The 24,184-nt window shown below is 39.6% G+C and overlaps 3 protein-coding genes across 3 annotated transcripts; 1 reads left to right on the top strand and 2 right to left on the bottom strand.

The window, feature by feature from the left end:
* Positions 1-624: 624 nt before the first annotated feature.
* On the bottom strand, positions 625-11,303 carry ppp1cab (protein phosphatase 1, catalytic subunit, alpha isozyme b). The gene is made up of 7 exons (XM_042507346.2): positions 10,875-11,303; positions 8,758-8,889; positions 7,084-7,314; positions 6,582-6,686; positions 3,591-3,814; positions 2,927-3,061; positions 625-1,511 (listed from the first exon to the last, which is right to left on the bottom strand). The coding sequence occupies exons 1-7, from the start codon at positions 10,927-10,929 to the stop codon at positions 1,419-1,421; spliced, it is 975 nt and encodes a 324-aa protein (XP_042363280.1). The 5' UTR covers positions 10,930-11,303; the 3' UTR covers positions 625-1,418.
* Positions 11,304-11,462: 159 nt separating this feature from the next.
* Positions 11,463-20,235, top strand: pelo (pelota mRNA surveillance and ribosome rescue factor). The gene is made up of 13 exons (XM_042507345.2): positions 11,463-11,846; positions 12,499-12,591; positions 13,926-14,076; positions 14,521-14,611; positions 16,288-16,451; positions 17,932-17,992; positions 18,242-18,403; positions 18,486-18,532; positions 18,623-18,696; positions 18,785-18,856; positions 19,149-19,223; positions 19,329-19,360; positions 19,755-20,235. Exons 1-13 carry the CDS (start codon positions 11,806-11,808, stop codon positions 19,847-19,849), a joined length of 1,158 nt encoding a protein of 385 aa, XP_042363279.1. The 5' UTR covers positions 11,463-11,805; the 3' UTR covers positions 19,850-20,235.
* A 68-nt stretch (positions 20,236-20,303) lies between these two features.
* paqr4b (progestin and adipoQ receptor family member IVb) lies at positions 20,304-23,986 on the bottom strand. Its single transcript, XM_042507298.2, has 3 exons — positions 23,670-23,986; positions 21,713-21,931; positions 20,304-21,091 (listed from the first exon to the last, which is right to left on the bottom strand). The coding sequence occupies exons 1-3, from the start codon at positions 23,833-23,835 to the stop codon at positions 20,658-20,660; spliced, it is 819 nt and encodes a 272-aa protein (XP_042363232.1). The 5' UTR covers positions 23,836-23,986; the 3' UTR covers positions 20,304-20,657.
* Positions 23,987-24,184: the final 198 nt, after the last annotated feature.

The following is a 24,184-nucleotide window of genomic DNA, read 5'->3' as shown; positions in this document are numbered from 1 at the left end:
GCTTAAGTCACAAAACAAAGCAAAGATGTCAAGCACATTTTACTGGTTCCTCTAAAATGTGACAATTTGCTTTTCGTTTTATAGTCTTATATGATAGCTAACTGAATATTAGATTTGGGGTTGATAGCCAAAATAAGTAATTTGATCTAACTTTAGGCTTAAGGAGATTGCAAGAGGCATTTTTCACATTACACACTGCATGATTACTTGATTAATGTATTGTTTCATCAGATGAAACAATACTGAAAATAATCATAAATTACAGGTCTAAAATTATCAGATACATTTTGAAAGCTCTTAATGCTAGAAAAAGTTTATTTCACCCTGCTTCTTTTCCTGCTGGTTGTTTTCTTTTTATTCCTTCGAGTTTTGTTTCAAACTGTGATCAAATAAAAACACCCTGCAATTAAGTATTATTGTGAAAAGTTGCTGGATGTATTTCAGTATATAATAATAACAACAAGCAAAGTTTGGACAATTCAATCCTATAAACTGATTAAAGTACTGAGGACTTGTAACCAGATAAACAAACAGCTGTATGCAAAGGATTAATTGTATATCTACTTATTTTTATAATATTGCAGAAACAAAATTCCAATAAAAATGACTGGCATACACAGAAGCTCAGATTCTCGCTTTATTGGTCAACTTGATGAAAGACTACAAAACGAATTCACAAAAAATCTCTTTCAAGTAATCAAATCTGTACAAACCTAAACTGTATGGGATTTTTACAGCTCTGGCTCATATGAATCTGAAGAGTCATATGCATGTGTGTGTGTGTGTGTGTGTGTGTGTGTATGTGTGTATGTGTGTGTGGGTAAGCATGTGCTTGCTCTCGTGAGACAAGGTCCTTCCTGTTCAAGGACACCGAGACGCCACGCTCAGATTGGCAAGACACATCATGCACGCACACACACACATGCACAAACCTGTGTTTTGAGATTTTACAGTACAGAGGACAGGGAAAACAAAATACTTCCCCCCCTCCACAAGTACACACACGCCACCTGCTGGCAGGGGTTTGCTGCTAAATTAATCGTGTCAGCAATCTCCCACCGTCTCCCAAACCCTGCTTTTTCAGTCAAAATTACTGTACAGACAGACACTGTGGTTTCAACCTTTCCATAGAGGAGTGGTAAGAGAGAGGGAAAGTATAAATCTCTAATACTCTCACACAAAATGTACACGTGCACACATGATTTTAATGCTCACCGGCAGACGAGGCGCGCTCGTCGTCTGCACACGCACGCACTCATTCAGACAATTCGTAACATTAAATGTTTTAAGAAGTACAGATAAAAAAGGAAAAAAGCCCTGGGTATAGGTTTGATTTCTGGCTGTTTGGTGAAAGAAAGGAGAAGAGAGGTAGAGAGGGTAGGAGGGGTGGGTTGGAGGTCGAGGGCAAACTACTGGTGTCATTTCTTAGCTTTCCTTGGGGGAGTGACTGGGCGGCCAGAGGCCATGCCCCCTCCACCATAGAACAGCTTCTTGTCTGCAGGTTTGAGAATCTGTAAAAGCCAAAAATGATTTCAAAAATTAGCACAAATCAACAACAAAAAAAGGTTTAAAATTTTGATACGTAGGTAGGTTGATAGGACGATAGGTAGGACAGGTGTGTTTATCAGAATCTGAGTGCTCTAAGACCCCTTCACACCTTGCATTAAAATGCCTTTAAGGCGATCGCATTGCAATCAGAGAGCTGCTCTGGTGAGCCTGTGCTTGACCACATGAAAGTACAGGTGTAAATGCACCCAAAACACACTTGGGACAGACTGTGATCTGATTGGCAAAACCACCTCTAAAGGGGGTCAAGGAAACACTGTGACCACATTGAAGAAAAGTGTAAATAGCACTTTTTACACTGAGCACTCAAGGCGGACGTTACCTTATTCTGTCTCGGATCAGAGTCACGGTCAGAGTTAGTAACAGCAGCAAGTCAAAGTCTGTGTGAAAGGGCCAAACGGTGGGATGGGTGTGATGTTTGGATGATGTGTTACGTGTGCGACCCACCAAGGCTTGTGGACAGGAGTTAGCAGCTTACTTAAAAAAGAACAGAAAGTGTAAATGTCTGCAGATTGGGGAGACAGTGAGATCCAGGAGCTCCTTACTCCTTATTGCTACGTCATGTCATTGTGATTGTTTAGAAAGCTCTGCTTGACGTCCATGTTATTTGTCACACCAGAGAGAGAAGCTGTTGTGTTACACATCACACTTCCATTGCTCCCAGAACATTGACATGCTATCTAAAATCACACACTGTGTGCCATTATGCTGCTGCTATTTAGTTCTGCGTAAAACAGCATAGCCGGTGTAATGAATGGTTGTCGTTGCAGTCGTACTGCAGGACCTGTGTTAAAGCAGCTAATGTAATTGGTCTGGGTAGACATACCTAAACTGCATGATTGTTCCAAACCAGTGAGCAACATCGGCTCCCCCTCACCTGACACTGAAGCTGTTGTGGCACACTGTGTCTGCTTTCTCATATGATGCTAAAACTGCTGCTCTAATGTATTTCTGTCGGCTGCTGTCTTTACAATTGAGAAGGTCTGTTTCATCCTTGTCTACCCTGCTGTTCTCCCTGACTGGCTCTAACGTATATAACAAAAAATATGGCTACTTGTAAATGTAAATATTCTAATTATTTTAGTGAGTATGGTAATTTTTTTAATTTCATTTTTGATAAAAAAAAAAATGATGATGATAATGTGATTTTTTTTTCTGTGGTCTGTACCACACAACCATATTCCCTCACATCTGAATTATGATTTGTAGGCTGGGCATCTCCCTAACACTACAATGGTGTTTTGTGACGCATTTTGCCTTAATTGAAAAAATTGAAGCTTCTGAGATTTGCACTTGGCCATATTGCCATTTAATGCAAGGTGTAAAGTGGATCTGAGTGACTCGCTGGTCTCTTGCTTACCTGGAATGAGCACATGAGGGTCTCGTCTACGCTCATCATGGCTCCAGCATTGTCGAACTCTCCGCAGTAGTTTGGGGCTGAGAACAGCGTCACCAGCTGCCTCTTTGCAAAGAACTCATATCCATCCTCAACCACCTGAAAACAGATTAACAAGTTTAACAAGTTGTTTGTAAAGAGTGAAGGTAATTTCAAACAATTGCTTCTTCCCTGCCTGCCTACCTGGTGATCAGTAAAACTCAGCTGAAATCCAACTGTGCTGAAGTGGCCATGGAGCTTTCAAAGTACTTCAGAAGTTCCTCACTTTTCTTCAAATATTCACTTACAGGTGGACGTACGTTTGATAAAAGTACCTTGCGTTAACTACAAAAGTAGTTTATGTGAAGGAGGAGGAAAGATTCACAACACAAAAACACTGGGGTGGAAATAAAACCAACAAGACCTGGTAACCATTCACCTTGTTTAACATAACTATGAGTAAAACTACTCTTAAAACGGCTCGAGATGCTTCCAATAACAACATACCTGAGTTCCATAACTCACCATAACTCATGGTGATTCAACCAGATGGAGAAGAGAAGGTGGCTTACCTTTTTTTAATTCAAATGTTTTATCTATGCTTCTCATTCCTACACCTATAGCCTTAGGATCAAGGTTGTGCACTGACCTGATGGGCCCGACAAATGAGGTCCATGTCGTGTTTGTGGAGGAACTTTGTGACCACGTCAGCGCCAAAGGTGAAGGAGACACCACGGTCGTTCTCGCCCCAGCCCAGCACATCCTTGTCTGGGTCAGCCCACAGCAAGTCGCAGAGGAGGCCCTGGTCAGGCACATCAGTGGGGCGCATGACCCTTCGCACCTGCTCCATAGACTGGAGGTCTGGGGATAGGCCTGGAGGAGTTCAATGTTTAACAGATAAATGTTAGAGAGCAGAAAATCACCCAGTGCGTTTTTTGATGTTCTGAAGTCTGGATTTGGTTTCACTGCCAGAGACAAAATTCTTGCCCCACACGCTAGGCGTTTTTCAAACACATCAGATTCAAACATAATTTCAGCTGCTGGCAACATGAACAGAGAGGAAACATGTGATGGTAGATAAAATGTCACATACTAATGCATATTAGAGCTATATTAAGTCAAAAAGCTACAGAAAATAATATAATCTACCGTAATCTTGCATTACGCTAAAGGTTAAATATGGAACACTGCAACCGTTTCATTACAAACAACATAAAGTGAGGGAACAGAGGGAAATCAGGCTTGTACACAGATTTTTAAAGCTGAAACAATCAACTGATCAACCAATCAGTTACCTGATCAAACCTGATCAAACTTAATCAGCAAGCATTTCAATAATCATTTGAGTCACTTCAGCAAAAATACCAAATATTCCCAATTTGCAGCTTCTAAAACATGAAAATTTGGCGTTGTTTCGCTTTTGTTCGATAAGACTATGAAATAAATATCTTCCGGTTTTGGATTGATGGCCAAACAATACAAGACATCTAAACCTGTCATCTTTGTTTCTGGCAAATTCATAATTTTTTTTTGTATTTTCCGAACTTTAAAAAAGCCAGTCTACTTTTTAAATTGTGGCTAGGGGCTTACAGTGTCTTCAACAGATGGAAAAACTCCTGCAAACATGCAATATCCGTTCACTGCGTTCTGTCTTATGTAACTTAATATGTTCGAAGAGGGAGGTGGTGTTTGTCCTCATGATTATCAGTGCCTGTTTTTTTTTTTTTTTTTGCTGGGTCTCAAAGACATGAGATAGCTAAGTGTTGGTGTCACATTGTCTGAACCCTTAGGCCCATTTTATTCTCTCTCTCTTCCTGTTTTAAAAGTGTGCAAAATTAAACAAATGGCATCTGTTATTCACATTTGTATTACTTTCATTCTGTTTCTAAACAAATGTGCTTGTTTATTCTTTGATCTGCACTCACTGCCTTTACATATTCTTAAAATTGTCAAGATCTCAGCACATGGAAATTCACTTCTTTAAATTGTGCGTCTCTCTGGGCTGAGTATTTTGTGAGTGACCGACCATGGCATTTGCTTGAATTTTCCGTTGTTTAAGACCAGTAACAGCTCACTTCTGATGCATTTCCACAGCATGGTGTGGCACCACTCTACTCGACCTGACTCGTATATTGATCTAATACGGGTTAAAGGCAGATTGGCAGGTGTGCAATATAGATCTGGTGTATGAAATGTCTGTATTGTGAAATGACATCCCGTCACATCTCTCACCATTTCTGGGCTCCATCTCACTCCCCCTTCCTTTCCTTGTAGTTCTCATACTCATACAACTCGAGTTACACACAGTGACTACTATTAGGCTGCTATTGGCAGAGCGTTACCAACGGAAACACTGGTTGTTTTAGCAACTTCAGTATCAAGGTGTTGTTTATGACCAGCTTAAGTAATATCTGCTTCCTTGCGTTTGACACAGTTCCACACCCTCGTGGGAGCAGCTCCAATTTGGCCTGTTCCCGGCACAGTGACCTTTGTTGTTAAAAGGCTATTACTAGTGATGTGTAACCAATCAGTTAGTGCTGTGGGTGGGACACTGAGCGAAGCTACAGAGTGGTGACTGCTGCAGACAGAAAGAAGCAGCGGCATCTCAGCCAAAGTAGTGCATCTATCAAAAGAAGAAAGGTTTTGGCTATCAGAATGTTTTTAGAAAATAATTTAAATAATAACAACAAAACAATAAAATAAAAAATGGGACAAAACTATTTATTGGTGCGGCCCACTCAAAAATTGGTAGCACCAATACTACAAGTGGAAATGTTAGCCCACAGCCCTATTAAAGATGGTGGCATGGCAGTTTCACATAGTGCAGCTATTGTTATCAAGTGTGAGTCCCTTCTACACTGAGGGGTTTTATCCAGGGCTCCTGCAGCTTAACGCAGGATAGATTTAAGACTTTTTAATGCCTCTTCTGGTCAATTTAAGACCAGTTTTATAATGACTAAAACTTATTAAAAGAAAAAAACACAAACCAAAAAGTATTCAGAGTTAGGACAATTTTGACCCAGACGTCTATTGTAACATGTTACATGTAACATGACTTGGCCATTGTGTTTTTCCGACTTTGCATGTCATTCCACTGCCTTAGAAACAAAAATAATGTGTTTGTATACTAATAATCTGTTAACAATAAATAAATCATTGCAAAAATAATTTTATGTATATATATAAATATAAAGGACCTGTTACCAAAAGTGAGCGGAGTCAAGTTGAACCATGCAGTGGAAACGAGGCATTACTGTATACTAATTTGTAAGACATATGAACTGTGTTAAAGCCTATATGACACCAACTCAACTGGAACAAAGACACTGTTTATGGTAACTTGCTACACATTTAGTCCACAGTCATAAGCAAAATCTGCAAAAGTTACACCTATGTATCAAAACTATGTCTGCTTGTTAGCAGTACTTAAAGTGTGATTAGAAATAAGTTCTTCAAAAGAGCTCTATAGCCATGACTGCATAGCATAACAAGAATATATAAATATAGTCAAACAAGAAATTTAGATCCCACATAGTCCCCCAGGCCTTTACCCATCATGTTGACAGTAACCACAGAGCAGAAGCAAGTTTGTGTGTGCGTGCTCTGGACAGACGCCAAATGAACTGTTTGATGAGAATACCTCCATGGCAACAGAAGATCTTCTCATCAACAATGGCTGCAACAGGCAAACAGTTGAAGCAGTCAGTGAAGGTCTTCCAAAGCTTTATGTTGTATCGCCTCTTACCTGTGGGAGGAAACCACAATTGCTTGGTCACAATCTAATCTTGAGACCAATAAAATCACAACAGCTGCACCTATTACATAACAAACACAATATTTTCCATAAACCTGGCTCTGTGAAAAGCAGAGAAGGGCATGTGATTACTCACTGCTCATACTGTCTTATTGTGCTGCTTAGCCCAAAGCCTGGTGTACTGAGAACTTATCCAAGCTGTAGCTTTTGTTACTACAAGTAAGTCAGTTTCATTTTTTTTGTATCCACTCTTAACACTCTTTCAGTTTTAACATTTAAAAAATCTAAACAAACACAATGGCTGCACATATGCAGCAAACGACTGGCAACCATAAATAGTGGTAAGATTATTGTCTGTGTGTATCTGTATGCATGTCACGTGACTTACACTCATCGTAGAAGCCGTATATTCTGTTAATGGAGGCGCACTCATGGTTTCCTCTCAGCAGAAAGAAATTTTCTGGGTATTTGATCTTGTATGCCAACAACAGGCAGATGGTCTCCAGGGACTGCTTGCCTCTGTCTACATAGTCCCCCAGGAACAGGTAGTTGCTCTCTGGTGGAAAGCCCCCGTATTCAAACAGCCTCAGCAGATCATAATACTGCCCATGAACATCACCTGGTGAATGGAAACAGCAACGTTGGTCAAAGGTGTGATAATCATGCTGTGTGTATGTGCACAACAAAAGGTAAGAGACTTGGATGGAGGTACAACAGCACTTGGCACCCTGCAAATTAACACTTCATACCGTGATTGGCCATGCAGTATTTTAAATGAACACTCTGTTATTCAAGTGTTGCTTGACTTGTTTTTTTTGTGTGTGCTGATGAGACTAATTTAACCCTTTAATGTCACATTAATTTTTTTGTGCTGCATTCAGGCGATTTTTTTGTTTAAACCTCTGAAAGCTTGATAACTGTTTTGATTAACTTCAAAACATGGGGAAAAAACATGATGCGCACCTTGGCAACAAATGTCCCCCAAACTATATATTATCGGGAAATGGGGGGGAAAAAATCTGGGAAAATTATATTAATAATTTCCTTGATTATATATTTAAAATTATGTTGCAGAAAAAAAGAAAGGACATATATATGCATTTTTAGCACTTTAGAGGTCATTTTCTTATTTTTCAGTTAATTTTGTTAAATTTTTGTTAAGTTGCTCATCACCCTCTTCCCATGTTCTTGAAAGAAATCAAGCGAGTTTGCTCAGGTTTCAAAGGTTTAATAAGCAAAATTAAATTCAGTGTGAGGATGGTGGTGATTCTCACCAAAATGCAATCTAGGCTAGTTTCTGAGTTTCTGTTCCTTTAATCTAATGTCTTCATTAAGTGACATCAGCAGTGTGGCACAGGAGGGCAACACCGCAGAGACTTGAAGTGCAAAACAGCACTGCTCTAACATGCCAGTTTTATCAGCTCAGCCCTATAGTTGTGTAATTATGCAGCAAAGTCACAGCCATCTACTGTATAATGTGTAAAGGCGGGAGGTAATCAATCCTGAGATGCATCCTGAATCCTTCTTGGGAGGTTATGTCTCGATGCAATAAAGTCTGCAATCAGAAATTTAAAACCCGATTCTCAAAATCACAATCACCAGTTACAACTTAAGACAAGGCTGTATGTTCCTTGAAGGGAAAAGGGACCTGAACAAGAGCCACATTGTATGCAAGTTGTGTCTGATTAAACTAAAATATTTTGGGAACACAACAAGGAACCATACTACACCCTTACAACTGGAGTTGGAGGAAAAACTACCACACATCCCTTCCATTTATTTACTTTTGTAGTAATGCAAGATAATAGACGTAAATTTGTTTATTTCAATTATTGGTCATTAAAATACACTACATTTTAAAAGTAGCAATTAGTCCTCTGGCTCTGAATCGGAGTCGAATCACGAGGCGCCTGCAGAATCCAACCTCTTAATAAAATAAATGTAAGCTTTCGCATTATAGTCCAGCACTATAAGCTTCAACAGCCATCTAAGAGTGTTTGTAAATGCTATGTGACCGCACATGAGAATTCCCCTGACTCTAAAGAACACAACTAAGCCTCACCACAAATCTTGAGGGGCGCCTCAAGTTCAAGCAGGATTGGCTGGCTGAGGAAGATCTCCCGGGATTTGAGGCAGAGACCACGGATTTCATTCTCTGTCAGCTGAACATTTTTGCCAGGTCTGGAGCCTTTCACTGTGAAAAGAAAAAAGCAACAAGAGTGAGAAATAGCACACTGGAAATGAAAGCCTGTAAACACAGCAGAGTTCATTATTCATACTCATCTGTTATTCAAAAACAGTGTGCAAAAATATGCGTTGAAATTATGACAGTATTTTTGATGGAACAGGCAAATGAAATTATGGGTTTTATTCCTTAAAGGAAAAATACACCCTAAAATTGAATTTACATGTTCTGAGCAAAATGATATTTTTGTCAGGTCTGGAGCATTTCACTATGAGGGAAAAACGCAACAATTAAAAACACCACACTCGAAACAAAAGACCACAAAAACAGCAGAATTTCCTGTTAATTTCATCTGTTATTCAAGAATAGAGCCCAAAATATGAGTTCAAATAAATGGTATAAGAGTAAGATTGTAAATGTGATTCATAAGAGGGAAAAATACGCCCTAAAATAGAATTCACATGTTCTGAGCAAAATAAGGCAGACTGCCATGGACAGTTGGCACATGTTTATATGTAGCGTGCACACTGCTTAGTATTCACTCATGGACTCTTCCCTCCATCATCTGAGCAGTTATGCTTTTATGTAAAAGATGCCTGATTTACAGGTTGAAATGCAGAAGAAATGGAAGCTGTTGCTGAAGCTTTTTCGATGGAAATTTGAGTGCTGAATATGCAACGGCAAGTGAAAATCTGAAATTTAAGTTCACAATGCTGGGTTTTTTAGTCATTATTTTTTTTGTATTCTAGTATACCCCTAAATTCAGCCAAAGGGCATGAGGACAGCCTCTTGAAACAAATCTTGAAGCTGCCCCGGATAGTGAAAACTGAATAGTGGATCACTTTCTGAAACAACCCACAGTGTTGTTTCTATGACATAAGACATTTTGTAATGTACATCTCTGAGACCGCCCTCAAAATACAACTCGTTTTGATGTACAGTACTATGAAAAAGTCTTAGGCCACCTTAACCTTTGTTATTTTAGCAAGGTTATAATGATCACACATATTTATTTCTCCGTAGTCTCTTTGCTAAAATACAACCAGAACATACAGGAACTATGTATACGGCATTAAAAACACAAATATTTCAGGGTAAAACAACACTTAACAGGCTAAAGTTGCAAGTATTTAGTGAGACCCCCTTACCACTTAACATATCTTGAACTCTCTTGGGCAGACAAAATGAGATTTACAATATTGACCTTCTGGAGTATGAACACCAGATTTCATTGAAGACGTGTCCAAATCTCAATCTTGACTGTTTGAGCTATCTTTTGTTATAGTTGTATCATTCCATGTTTCACACTAAATACTGACTTCAGTCTGAAGAAGTCATTTTGTTCGGGTTTTTTTTTGGTTTGTACATGTTCTCTGTATTCTTTCTTTGTATCTTCAAAAAGAAAGTGTAAATAAATATATCATCATTACAACTTTCCTTAGACAACAAATCTTTAGTGGCCTAAGAGTTTTGCACAATTCTTTTAACATCAAGAAAAAAACACAACTTCAGGACCAAATGTACTATGACAAAAGATGACACCTGATGATATAAAGCAATGCAATTATGTTCCAATTTTCAATTCACAATGCATTTTAAATATGAAGTCATTGCCTAAACATTGGGCAAGCTAGAAAGGTAAGTTTTGTCCTAATATTCTTTCAACAATGATAAAGTTCTGGACGACGAATTTACACAATGTGTGTATTGGTCTGGTTACATCCAATACACACAACTCCAGGTCAGCGACGCCGACTCTAATGAAGTAAATCATGAAAATAAAACTATTACTATGCATTTAAAAGGGGCTGCGAAAAGTAAATTTGCTGCGAGAAGGATGCTAACCAAACATATCTGGCGCTCACTAACCTGTTTTGTTAGTAAGTAGCAGGAGATGAACTGAGGGTAACAGCAAAGGAGGCTATCGTTGTCTAGCCGCCGTTAGCTAAAATGGCTACCTCGGTGAATAAATATCGAGCGAAATACTGTCTTACCTTCCAGTAGACGTTGTATAATGGAGTCAATGTTCAACTTGTCTGCTTCGGCCATGCTATTCCTGTATTATGGTCGGTTTCTTATCACTCCTACGAATTCACGACTTTGTTACTATTAACTGGCTACCGAGTTACAGTTAGCTCAACTAGTTTTGCGTTAATCGGCTATCGTTAGCCCGCTAGCTAGCTAACCTTGGGGCAGAATTGGCAACCTCAAAATGTGAGGCTCGGTGCTGAATTGTTAAAGATGTGATGGCTGTCATGTACTTCAGAAATTCGCGTCAGTTACTTTTTTCCATTAAATATCCGAATTAACTTTAAGCATTAGTATTTTTTCGTGACAACGATATTTCTGCCGTAGCTGCTAGCACCATGCCATCGACAAAAAAAGGCTAGAGGAGCGTTAGCTCAAAGCGAGGTTGAACGGAAAAGGTCTGTCTGTTCCTACGCTCCCATTGGTCAGTTTTGCTAGTAGGCGGGATGTATGGAGCCTTTATTCTCCCTGATTGGCTGTTTCCAACGTCGGTTAGTATTTACTTATCTCAAACCACAATGTAAAAAGAACAAACATTCACGGATATATTTCAAGTTAAGTTGGCCTTAAATTAAAGATTTTGTCAAACAATGCAAGATTAGCCGCCTTTATGCACATTTAATCAAATATTCGTGTTTGTATCGCTCTGTATTTGTTGCGCAGTGAAGCGACACCCACGGAAGTGACCAAGATGGGAAGAATTGACGACGTATTTTGGCATGACGCAATGTCCTAGCGCCTGGCAACACGCACCGAGTGATTCATTCTGAAGTTGAGAGATGGCTTAGCTAATTTGCTAATTCTCTGTAAGATAAACATGACTCTTACTCAGATAAACGCTAAACGATCTATTTTACGCTATTAGTACTGTTGTTTATCCTATACAACCATCCGACCATGAAGCTGCTCCATAAAGACATTGAAAAAGATAATGCCGGGTGAGTGACTGGCTAATGTTAGCAAGCTAACCAGCATGGTGTTTAGCAGCTGATTAAACGTGTCACTTTATTCTAGATGTTATTAGAATTCAACTATATCAACAAGAGAAGACTTAGGGAGGTTTGGATTGCGGAAATAGTCTCAATTGTAGTTAATATGTAATAACACACAGGACACGAGCCATACAGTACACAGACACCTTGGGAGTAGCTTTTGCTTTGATGACAGAGCTTTAACGAAAACAAAGTAAACAAAACTAACGCCGATTGTATTATAGCCAATGTACACTATGTAATTACTGTAGCAGCGTGGGTGATCGTTAATCATAACAATAAGCCGTAAGAGTTGTAAACAAAACCACTTGGAGAGAGCCAACAAACCCAGTTTTTGACATATTGAAAGCACTCAAATTTAAAGATCAGGTTGATTTCAACGCGGTTCAAATCATGTACAGAGCTAAACATCAAGTACTACCTAGTAGTATCCAAAAGTTGTGAATTCATTGCACCATCTGTGCCATTGTTCACAGTGGTTGGCATGTATTTAGCGGACATTTAGCATATCCACAGTTAAATTTTGTGATAATCTTGATTTATCACCAACATGACATCAACTCTGAACCTGGTCTGTTGATTGCATGTACTTCTTCAGTCAGGTGACTCTGATGCCAGAGGAGGCGGAGGATATGTGGCACACCTACAACCTGCTGCAAGTGGGAGACAGTCTGAGAGCCTCCACTATCAGGTAACCACTAATGTCTGTCACATAAGGGTGACAGTTGAAGCCCTGCAGTGCACCCAGAAATAGCTGACAGTTGTTGTCTTATGGAGAAGGATGTTATTATGTTGCAGCATTGCAGGATTGGCAATGCAGCATCTTTCTGGACCCATTTCATTTAGGTGCTTCATTCTCCCATTAGCTGATTAAAACTTAAATATTCGACTCTTTCTCTTGCCTTTGAATAATATCAAGGTAAAGCTACGCAAAGTTTAGCTTCCAGCCAACTTCATTTCAACCAACCACTCATCAGATTTGGTAGACACCCGCAGCAACTAATGCAGCCACGCAAGCAAGTTGACTTTGTCTTAACTTGACATCTGAAATGGAGCGTTGCAACAGATAACTTTATTTACACACAGCTTCTGGTTTTGCAAGAATTCTGCTTTTGCAAGACATACATATTTTTGGCTTTGTCTTGAACCTTCTCAGCCATAGACATGCTTTAAATTTGTTTCAGACACATATTTTGATCATCATAGGAACCCCAGTAGCACATAATACCTTTTGTAAAGTTTCTGTGAAGATGATGTTTAAGGAGTACTCACGACATTTTACCTTGAACTTGTAAAGAAAACTTTTTCTTGCATGCCTCCATGGTGAATGGTGAATATTCTTCATGAACAACAGCAAAACTAGATATCACATCTTTTTACAAACTCTCACACAACTTATGCAGTATGATCCAAGTCTCATTTATCCAGTCCTACGTTCATTGCTTCCACACACATACATTTTCACTAAAACATTAGGATATAAAGCATGTCAGTACAGCAGTCTCATGCACGGCTGAGCAGCGTGCCAGGGCTTAGGTTTGCATTTGAACTCCGCTCAAGTGGAACTCATACTAACATATGTTTTTTTGGATTCTCTGTTCTCTGTGCACGCATGCAATGAAAAGCAACATTTTCTTTGTGAATTCAATGTTACACACTCTGACTAACTGATAAAAAAGTGGAACATTTTCAAATAATTCCTATAAGGAAAGATTGTACCAATATATGCTTTTGAGCCAGTAAACAATATATTTATATACCATTTCTTTAAATTTCTAAGTTTCACAATTTAACTAATAGTGACAGATTCTGTATTGTTAAAACCTAGCACCCAAGCACTTTTGATTTAGCTGTAGTGCAGCTTTATGCTTTTGCATGACACAAATGCAAGTATGGTGCAAGATTTACATTCTCAATCTCAGTTTGCAAATGATAGTACATCAGGCTTTTTACTCTTTCTCAGTATTTATCTAGTCCCCCCTTCCAAAAAAAAAAATTTAAAGTCCCCTTCCCCTGTTCCTACAGGAAGGTGCAGACCGAGTCCACCACTGGAAGTGTGGGCAGCTCCAGAGTTCGGACTACTCTGACCCTGAGCGTGGAGACTATTGACTTTGACTCCCAGGCCTGCCAGCTGAGAGTAAAGGGCACTAACATAGAGGAGAACCAGTATGTCAAGGTCTGAGATTTACCTTGCGTCTGTTGTCATGTCACATTTATGCATGTTTTGAAGTGGAACAGAGGGCAGAAGTAATACAATTAGGAAAGCAAGGATTGAAATTAAGATTTTAGTAGTAATTGGAGATCATTATATATATGTGTATTTAACCGAAAAACACTTTTAATATGGTTGGTCGTTGTGGACAGTCAGTGTCTACTATATATTGACTAACATACTTAGAAATATATGATAAGAAATAACAACAGTGCAATTTATTATTCTTCTTGCACAAAAATCTCAAGATTGTTCACACACAAATGTATTTGCCACAATCAGAACACTTTCTGTCCCTTCTGCTAGCCGTCATCCGCCGGCCACACTATTCGTTGTCATTTGTCTAAACGTTTACTCCTGTTTGAGATAAGTAGCTGTTGTGATCGTGCTCTGTTCTGCACTCATCAGATGGGGGCTTACCACACGATTGAACTCGAGCTCAACAGGAAGTTCACTCTGGCTAAAAAGAGCTGGGACAGCGTCGTGCTTGATAGAATTGGTAAGCGAGCGCTACTGTTTGCGTTTGTGTAGTTCACAATTTGTTTCACTCAGTCAGAATAATCACAGCAGAAAATGCTACTTTGTCTCATTAGTGGGTTTGGTTCATTTAGGATCTTATACTCAGGGTACCCGTGGATCCTTAAAAGGTCTTAAAAGGCATTAAATCCATTAATTCTGAAAAAAACAAGGCCTTGAATGGCATTAAAATGCCTTCTATCAATCTGTTAGGAGTCTAAAAAATCTTTTTCTTTCTGACTTTGCATTGCAGAAGCTCAAAATAATTGGTAACTTAAAAATAATAATTGTAATTTATAGAATGCCCTTTGCATTAACATCGGCAAAGAGTCATGTTTTATGCTACAATAAAAAAAAATAAAAGTGAAAAATAAAAGAGCTTTCCCCTTAATCTTAAGTCATTGTTGCAGGTACAGGATTTTTCCGTCAGTATTAGCCTCTGTAAAATTGGCCTTAAATTTCATTCCAAGTGGCATTAAAGAAGTCTTAAAACAATCTTAAATCCCACTTGCCTTAAGCTGTAGGAACCCTGCTCACTCTTCCCATTTGCACGTCAGCAGCCAGGGCCGGTAAACAGTATCTTGTTTACCAGACAGAATTTCATGAACTTCAGCAGCTGTCCGAATCTCAGCATTTATTTCCTTATACACATAAAACTACATGTTACAGTCATTTCTGGTATTTAAATTCAGATTTGTTCACACCCTCAACAGACTGCCAACAGTTCTCCTTAAAGAGGATTAAGACATTTCAGCTGTTCCTGGTGCAGTTATTTGATGAGCACCATATTGTGAAAATGATTTTTTTTTTCTCCACTGAAAAAATGAAGAAACCACAGAATCAAATTCTAGAGTTCAAACAGTATTCCATATTTGGAGAAGTTTGCTTGTTTTGATGACTCTAGGGTGCTTTCACATTTGACTGTTCTGAACTGTGCATTTGGTTTTAATACCGTTATTAACCGCTGTAATCTTGCACAACTTAAGCTTTCTGCCAAATAGATTTAAATGTTTTCACTCTGACCTTTGCCTCCTTCTGTCAAACAAGTAATTGTGAACTGAGCCAATACGGGTCAAACAACACAGAGAGACCAAATCTTAAAATTGCTTACAGATGTTGAAGAGCTGAGATCATGTTTAAGTTGCACAGTGATGAGAACGAGCAGTTTTGACAAGTTATTTAAATCCCTTTGCTTGAAAGTTTCCAGATTGGGTGTTCTTGCTTTTGTTTTGTCTCTTTTTATGTCTGCTACTGACATACAACTGTTGTTTTTAACTGCAGGCCACAATGATTCTCTCCAGACATAATAAGAGACAGGTTGACACATAAGCTGGTTTTCTTTTACAGAAATTGCACAATCCTCTTGTTAATTTATTTACATTTCCAACAAAAAGAGAGAGGGTTGCCATGGGAACAGAATCGGGAGAAACAGGAGGAAAGTAACTGACAGATGGGGTTCATGCATTTGAAGGAGCGGAGGTCCGTTGAGTCATTGCTGCTGTAATCATCACCACAGTCACATTCATGTAGAAATTCATTTTGAAATCCTCAGTAATAACTAAACCCAGCTACAGTTACTAGAACAATACAATATTTCCTGATAGCACCACAAAGTACCCACCGCCTCACATTTATCCTCGCTTTGTCTTCCCCTTTCAGAGCAGGCATGCGATGCAACCCAGAAAGCAGATGTGGCAGCTGTGGTGATGCAGGAGGGTTTAGCCAATCTGGTGTTGGTGACCCCCGCCATGACTCTGCTTCGTGCAAAAGTGGAGGTCACCATTCCCCGCAAGAGACGGGGGAGCTGCACTCAGCACGAGAAGGTAGGCGAGCTTTCCGTAACCGCACGGCCCAGAGAGTAAATGTTGTTTTTAACAGTAGATTTTTTCAGAGAAGATTAAAATGTTAAGATCGAATGAATGAAAGAATGGATGGTGGATAGACCAGAGTCCTGCACCTGGTCCGGTACCCGCCGGCGGGCACGGGTAAAAACAAACTAAATGGAGTTGGGAATTAGGTGAGAACAGAAATAATCATAGGTGCCCACGGCTGAGCGTCATGTGGACACTCAGCCGTTTCTGCCTGATCTGAAAAGGGTATCACGTGACAGAGTAATAATATATGCAGAGGACGTTCGATAAAACATCGGTGTGGAGTTGAGGATGCAGCTGACTGATAGCGACAGGGCATTAACTCTGGATATACGAACAGATGATTAATACAAAATGGGCTATTTTTGTGTCACTTCGCATTACATCAGAAAGTGGAGGCTGACTGAGGGATTTCTTTGCTTATCTGAATGAGACAGTTCAGTATGGAAAATGGCGTAATGGCAAAACAGGGTGTTGAATCATGGATGGGATCCATAGATCGTATAATAATGGACGTAGCCATTGCAGCGTCACTCACTGGTTAGGGGACTGCTGTTTTGAAGCCTCAAGTTCAGCATTATGGCTGAACTTGTGAATGTTTAAATTAGCTATAGAGGCCAAAATGTTTTTTGTACCAGGTTGTAAACATGTTTATTTCTGCTGTAAAGTTGGGCATTTTAACATGAGGTCTGCAGGGACTCTGTTTTGGAGCCAGCCTCAAGTGGCCATTCGACGAACTGCAGTTTTTTGGCACTTCTGCACTGGCTTCACTTTTCAGCCTCAGATGTTTCACAGGATTTGTATTAACAGGGTGAGGCGGGTCAGAATTTCAGTTGGAGATAATTATGGATTACTTACCTTCGAGCTTTGCGGGTGGGGTCGGGTGCAGATGGGTGCGGCCTGGTAAAACTGGACCTGTGCAGGACACTGGGATATACCGATGGCAAAATAAAAGTCGCATTATTGTGTTTATCTGACTAAAAGTTGATTTTTAAAATAGATCTAAACATGTTTACTGAAATCTGACTAAATCAAATTTCTCGAAATTGAACTTCTGAGAGACTTCTTGAGGAGCAGAAGCACTCAAATTGAACAAACTAGGCTGATATACACACTTAAGACTTTTAAATATATTATCACATTTCCAGTAAGTAAAACAGAGTAAATCAATAACTTTAAAATGAATTTACAAAACAGTCACATTTTTAAATTGAGCCATTTTAAAAATATTGAGCAAACAAATAACACAGTGGATTTTCAGAAAGAATCAACATAAAGGCAAGAGTAAGAGTGTGTTGGATGCATAATAACGTTTTTGTTTAGTCATGAGTGTAAGATAGGTGTGATTTGAAAACAGAAATAATCACACACAGTATCGGGACCTAGCGGATGAGTCATGCGGGCTGATTGTCAAACGGTGTCTCTGTTGCAGGCGCTGGAGAGGTTCTATGAGGCGGTGATGCAGGCGATTCTTCGCCACATCAATTTTGACGGTACTGCTGCTGCGTAGACACATACACACTTTCACATGCACACACATACAGTATGTTCCTGTTTTGTGTCACACACTTCTCCCTTTTTAATTTGTTCCCACACATTTGTTGCTTTGCTGTGAGCCTCTCATCTGCTGCACTGCGTCATGTTTATGGAACTGTGGTTTATTATTGTTGCCTCACAGTCTCCGCTCGCTTCTGTTAAATGACACATGAAAAAAGTTTAGATTTGCCTCCCTTGCCCTCTAGTGGTGAAGTGCATCTTGGTCGCCAGTCCAGGGTTTGTGAAGGACCAGTTCATCACGTACCTCTATAAAGAGGCGGTGCGACAGGACAACAAGCTCCTGCTGGAGAATCGACCCAAATTCATGCTGGTCCACTCATCATCAGGTCACAAGTACTCACTCAAAGGTAGGAGCTAGTGGGCTGTAAGAATAAATACGATCAAATATCATCAGGGTGAAAACTCATTGAAATGCTTATTGTTTTGCAGAAATCCTTTCTGATCCCACTGTGACAAGCAGGCTTTCTGACACCAAGGTAACTATACCTCTGTAATGTGTCATCGTCTTTTAAACAAATGCTCTCAAGTCAAACAAAGTGACTAACTGGTGTTTATGTTTAACTCAGGCAGCAGGAGAGGTGAAAGCCCTGGAAGATTTCTACAAGATGCTGCAGCATGAGTCTGACAGAGCCTTCTATGGGTGAGAGCAGTCGACAAGAAGTGACCAACGCAGTCCCCGTTCATGCACTCTGATAATCAACAACCTTTGTATCTTTGCATTCTCACAGACTGGCTCATGTGGAGAAAGCTGCCGACGCCCTCGCCATCGACACCTTGTTGATAAGCGATAAGCTGTTCAGGTACAGACTGAGACGTTCTTTAGGTTATCTAATTCAAATAAACTGTATGGCATAGTTTGGCTGACTGTGTGTTATATAAGAGGTTCTATACAATCAAAAACATATGCCATCAGAACAATTAAAAAAAATGCTAAAATCACATGAAGATTACACACTTACAGGTTTAGATTCTCATTCACATCATCTCACTTAATCCTGTAACTCTAATGGCTTTAAATGCATCAGTGATGTCAGGAACAATCAAACCCACTCTGTGTAACACTGCTTTGTGTGTCTTCGCGTGTACGTCCAGACATCAGGACGTCCCCACAAGGAGTCGTTACGTTCGGTTGGTGGACAACGTGAGAGACAACGGCGGCAACGTCAGGTACTAGTCATCTTTTAAAAGACCGACTGTGTTAACATTCGCTCAGAGCTGTCAGAAGATCCTCTGTCGGGCATTCAGCTGATGAGTTTTCTCTTTTTCATGCAGAATATTCTCAAGCCTTCACGTGTCCGGTGAACGTAAGTTATAAAACCATTCTGAATTGTTTAAAGTTGTTTAAAGTTCAAAGTTTTTTAGAGCACATATCTACACTATTTATCTGACAAAATCATTAATCAAGCCTAGGTTAATGGTTAATTGAAGGTACTCTGTGGAGCGTTGGCTTCACTGTCCAGATCAGGGGGATTGATTTTGTGTAACAGCTTCACATTTTACCTTAAAATGAGTGCAACACTGCAGGGTTTGTCACATTATTCTGCCTCACTTGTAATCACCAGTATGATTAAAATAAGGCAAACGTACTTTCAGGTCTGCAGTGCAAATGTCTGATGACTGTAGGAGGAATTTACTGAAGTCAGCCTTAAGTTCTGGCTGTTTGCTACCTTTGTGATGTGTCTTTGATTGTCTCCTCAGAACTGACTCAGCTGAGCGGGGTGGCTGCCATTCTGCGGTTTCCCATCGCCGACCTGTCAGAGGCCGAGGAAGACAGCAGCTCAGGCGAAGACTGATCCACAGCGGTGAAACGGAGAGCTATTTTTGGGAGAAAAGAAGATGGAGGTCGATCAGTGTTGCAGATAACAAAAGAATGCATTGACTCAGTGTGTTATGAAACAATAAAGCTGCTGTGTTTTCCATCTCTGCAACATCCACACCTCTTTACAGTCTACGCACCTGTTTCTGTGTGTCGTTTTGATGCTTTTGGTTTGAAGGTGGCTATGGGTTTGAAAGGTGCAGCTTAACAATGCCAATGAAAAGGAATGTAACATTTGTTGCCAAGTCCAAATGAAAACAGTTCAAATTTTGACTGATATTAGCAATAGAAAAAAAAAAAAGATTTTTCTTTCCAAGTGTATATACAATATAACTTTCTTGCAATTAAAAAACAAGCATTCAACCACCTGCATTGTTTCAGTTTGTCACATTGTCATCACACATGAATGAAACACAAGTTGAAGCAAGATGTAAAAATATATAATTTATTAAATACATTTATTTTATTTTACATTTAGAAACTATTTTTGGTTATGGGTAATACGACCCAGAACTACTGCATTTCAACAAACTAAAAATCAAGTGTGCTCAGGATTTTTAATTTGATACATTGATATTTGAGTTTCACAGTTACAACACTGTTAGTTCCTCTTATTCTGCACTGGCAAAATGTCAAATTGCAAACTTCCCTTGTGAAGAATTTCAGCAGCTAAGACTAAAGTGCGTTTTGTAACAACTTGCCTCTACTGCCTCATTGAACCCTAAACCTCATTTCCATCAGCGCAGCCTTGAGTGCATGCAAGTGTGTACTCGATACATTTGGTATCACTCAGCAGGACACTGGTAGGTCTTAATCCAGGCTAAATCCTCCAGCGTGCCCCAGTGCAGGTAGACAATTGAGCAAATCACCATGACATGCATTATCTGGTGGCTGTTGCCCCAGTTATCAAACAGGCCGGGGACGAAGCGCTCAGGGATCTGGATGATGTTGACCAGCCCTCCCACCACAGCCAGAGAGTCCATGATGACAAAGAGGCGCAGGGAGTTTGGACTGCCCACCCCGCTGCCAAACACCCGGAACAGGAAGAGGGTGAAGCGGAAGAGGGCCTGCCAGACGAAAGCTCGCAGGCGCAGGACGTTAGTGCGGGCCGTGGTGGCACAGTAGATGCCGTAGGCTGACAGAAGGATGTAAGCCAGCAAGGCAGCCTGTCGCGTCGCTGGGTAGCAAAGGAGGGTGATATGGATGATGGGAAGTGCACCTGGTGACAAGAGGGAAGATTTAGCCTTCAAGTTAACAAAAGCAATAAATAAAACTAACTCAGATGTTAGGAACTTGGTTGTTGTCAAGGTTATTGTGCGCAAAGGCTAGGACTTGAGTCAGACTTATGAAAGGACCAGTGTGTGAGATTTAGTGACACCTAGTGGTGAGATTGTACATTGCAACTAACTGAAAACACCTCCACAGACCGACACTTGAGTGATATTCATCTGCTCATCTAAGCAAGACTGCAAATAATGGTTTATTCCAACAGAGGCTAAAACAGAAACAGTTAAACAGAAAATCATTTTAATGGTCAGTTTTTTAATGATGAGAAAAATTTGATGTGTTGGATTTGCCTCAAAAGACTTTCAAACAATAGTAAGTGGAAATTAAATTAAGATCATGACAGAATACTGTCTTTTTTGTGGAGTTTTAAACTTTAAAACATTTTTTTAAACAAATGAGCTGATGGAGATTGTTATATGTGGAAGTAAAGATTAATTTAGTCAGACAAACAGCTGTGATCAGTGGTGATAATGTTGATGCTGTGCTTGTTGCAGAATTTGTAGGATTTAGACAGAAGAGCAAATTACAGCTGGCAGTAGCATCAACAACCTACCCAGTGTGTTAACAAGGCAGACACCAAACATGTCCAGGGAGAGCAGGGTGTCATACACATGTTCTCCTCCCACATGGTTCATGAACACGTGGTAGACCACCGAGCCCACGGTGGGGGACAGGCAGGCCAGGTAGTGGACCACACCGATCCAGGCACTGTCCACCTCCATCCAGGGGATGCTAAAGGGCAGCAGCACCAAGAAAAGGAAAAATGGGACGCCTGAAGTGACAGAAGATAAGGAGTAGAACAGGAAAGAGGAGAAATTAAATTAAATGACATGAAGGGAGAAAAAAAAGTTTTAAAACCTGCACAGATGCAAGGCCTTTTTGAAAACCATCTAATTCTAAATCATTACTCTTTAGCATTATTGTCCAAAATTGTGTAGGGTTGATGTCTATGTAGATTTCTGACACCTTCTTTAAATTAAGATAAGATAAGCTTTTATAAATTCCTAGAGGGGAAATTCAGGTGTTACAGCAACACTAGACAGAAATAAGTATCTATAAGTAAATAATAAAATATATGAATAAAATGCTACATTGATGAAATAAGTGATGTATATAATTATATAACTAGTATAAGGATAAAAGTGAAAATGAACAATGCAAAAGCAATTAGTGTTATGAAGTAAAGTGACACATATGATGGAAGTGTAATATATGAAGCATGATATAGTGCAGTACAGTTAAGTATGAGGTTTAACTCATAGAATCACGTGCCATGTAATAATAATTTAAAAAAAATTATTACTATTATCATCATCATTTACATTATTATTAGTTACTATAATTTTAACTCTGTAGTACTTTTTAAGCTTAAACACAGAGTTTGTTAGATTCAGATATTTACAGAATAAATATGAAAAAGAAAACCATCCATGATCTATCCATGACCTGTGTAACAAATGACTTACAAAAGTAAGAACATGAGAGCACATATATCAAACAAAACTAAGCTCAGACATGAACAAATGGAGACACAACTGAAAAAAATGAAAAATAAATTCATGAAAGTGAGTAAAATGTGGTTAGGAGAAATAAGCTCATATAAAGCAGCTAATATCTAAGTAATAATTAATTATATATGGTATAATATAACATATAATAGTAGTAATCATAATAATACAGTATAGTCTGTAATAAATAATAAGTGAGCAATAATTAAATACAACTTCCTACAGAGGAATATGAGGAATTTAATGTAGTTGTTCCTGTTTGTTTCTTTACTAGGAACAATGTGACAGATATGACTGTTGGCTACATGCATAGAGAAACGTGAGCAATGCTCTTAACATATTGCCCTTCACTTCCCCCCTTTGTAAGAGTGTTAGACTTAATGGACTTATGGGATAGCCAAGGAGAAACTGGAGCATGAGGAAGAATCCTTCAAAAGTTCAAGGTTGTGCAGGTTTTAGCAGCTCCATTTCCAGTTTTGCTCGTCTTTCTACTGAAGTCGGGTTCAAGTTTGTAAATCTCACATCAAAAGTACACATCAAAAATTATGTCAACATACTGTGACATTCTTCACATTCTGTAACTGCAATCTATGCAGAAGTGCATCTCCAGGATGCGTACTTTGGCATTCTGATACTCTCAGTGTGGACATTTACAGCTGAAGTGTCAGCCAGACACACACCTTAAAGACCTTGTTAACAGCAGGATATTTCCAGGTCACAGGGATTCCCAGGGCAGATTACAGCTAATACCCCATATCCTCATTATACACCTCGTTCAGTATGCTTATAACCATAAGTGAGAGTAGTGGACATCTGTGACCTGTTGTGTTTGTATGTGTTAAATGGTAGGAAGGATTTGCTCTGCATTGTACTGTAAAGACATTTTAACAGGATGAATAAGATGCAGATTAAACACTTTAATTTTGGCATTTACTGTGTTGTCTCCCAACGAAAGAACAGCAGTTTAAACCAAATGCAATGTGCATTATTGTCTGGACTTACCATGGGTGTAAATGTTCCCCAGCTCATTGTGCATGTAGAAGAGGCTCCTGAGGCACTCCTGAGCCGTGGATACCGGCCGGTAACCCGTCAGGACATATTTGTTGAACTGAAGGTGTTGAGGGGTCTTAGCAAAGTCCAACAGCCGTGGCCTTTCACAAAGCACCATCACCACTTCCTGCAGCCAATGCCCCTCACATTGAGTTGACAGAATAGTTCAGGTTCCTCACCGTTTACATCCTAAAAGAGGCTACACTCAGGACGCAAAGGCACGGTTATGAACACATGGAGCTGGAAACTCTGCTCCTGGAAATCCATCATTGGACAGGTGTAATTCCAAGCAAGCAACCTGTTGAGCTGGCCAAGTGGCATGCTTTCAGTTAGGCCAATCAGAGAAGGGCTCTTAGCCTTAAGCTGGCGTAATCCTCACAAAAAGCCACGTGCAATGCCGCAGCTGCTCCTCGTCATGGCTCATAACTGACCCACACCTCAACTTCAACATAACTATATTCTTTATT

This window comes from Plectropomus leopardus, chromosome 19 (genome assembly GCF_026936395.1).
Source record: "Plectropomus leopardus strain MGB_pleo_1.0 chromosome 19, ASM2693639v1, whole genome shotgun sequence".
Classification (NCBI taxonomy): domain Eukaryota; kingdom Metazoa; phylum Chordata; class Actinopteri; order Perciformes; family Serranidae; genus Plectropomus; species Plectropomus leopardus.
Note: the sequence above shows the minus strand (reverse complement) of the source record. Positions and strands in the feature narration are given on the sequence as shown.

What these genes read in the sequence shown, in the direction of transcription:
- ppp1cab (XM_042507346.2), bottom strand. Translation starts at nt 10,929, where the DNA reads ATGGCCGAAGCAGACAAGTTGAACATTGACTCCATTATACAACGTCTA. An exon ending in GGCGCCCCTCAAGATTTGTG is followed by an intron (nt 7,315 to 8,757) that starts GTGAGGCTTAGT and finishes TCCATTCACCAG; the next exon opens with GTGATGTTCATGGGCAGTAT. An exon ending in TCATTTGTCGGGCCCATCAG is followed by an intron (nt 3,062 to 3,590) that starts GTCAGTGCACAA and finishes ATCTGTTTTCAG; the next exon opens with GTGGTTGAGGATGGATATGA.
- pelo (XM_042507345.2), top strand. Translation starts at nt 11,806, where the DNA reads ATGAAGCTGCTCCATAAAGACATTGAAAAAGATAATGCCGG. An exon ending in CGTCGTGCTTGATAGAATTG is followed by an intron (nt 14,612 to 16,287) that starts GTAAGCGAGCGC and finishes TTCCCCTTTCAG; the next exon opens with AGCAGGCATGCGATGCAACC. An exon ending in CCTTCACGTGTCCGGTGAAC is followed by an intron (nt 19,361 to 19,754) that starts GTAAGTTATAAA and finishes TTGTCTCCTCAG; the next exon opens with AACTGACTCAGCTGAGCGGG.
- paqr4b (XM_042507298.2), bottom strand. Translation starts at nt 23,835, where the DNA reads ATGGTGCTTTGTGAAAGGCCACGGCTGTTGGACTTTGCTAAGACCCCT. An exon ending in GGGGAACATTTACACCCATG is followed by an intron (nt 21,932 to 23,669) that starts GTAAGTCCAGAC and finishes CTGTCACTTCAG; the next exon opens with GCGTCCCATTTTTCCTTTTC. An exon ending in CTGCCTTGTTAACACACTGG is followed by an intron (nt 21,092 to 21,712) that starts GTAGGTTGTTGA and finishes TCTTGTCACCAG; the next exon opens with GTGCACTTCCCATCATCCAT.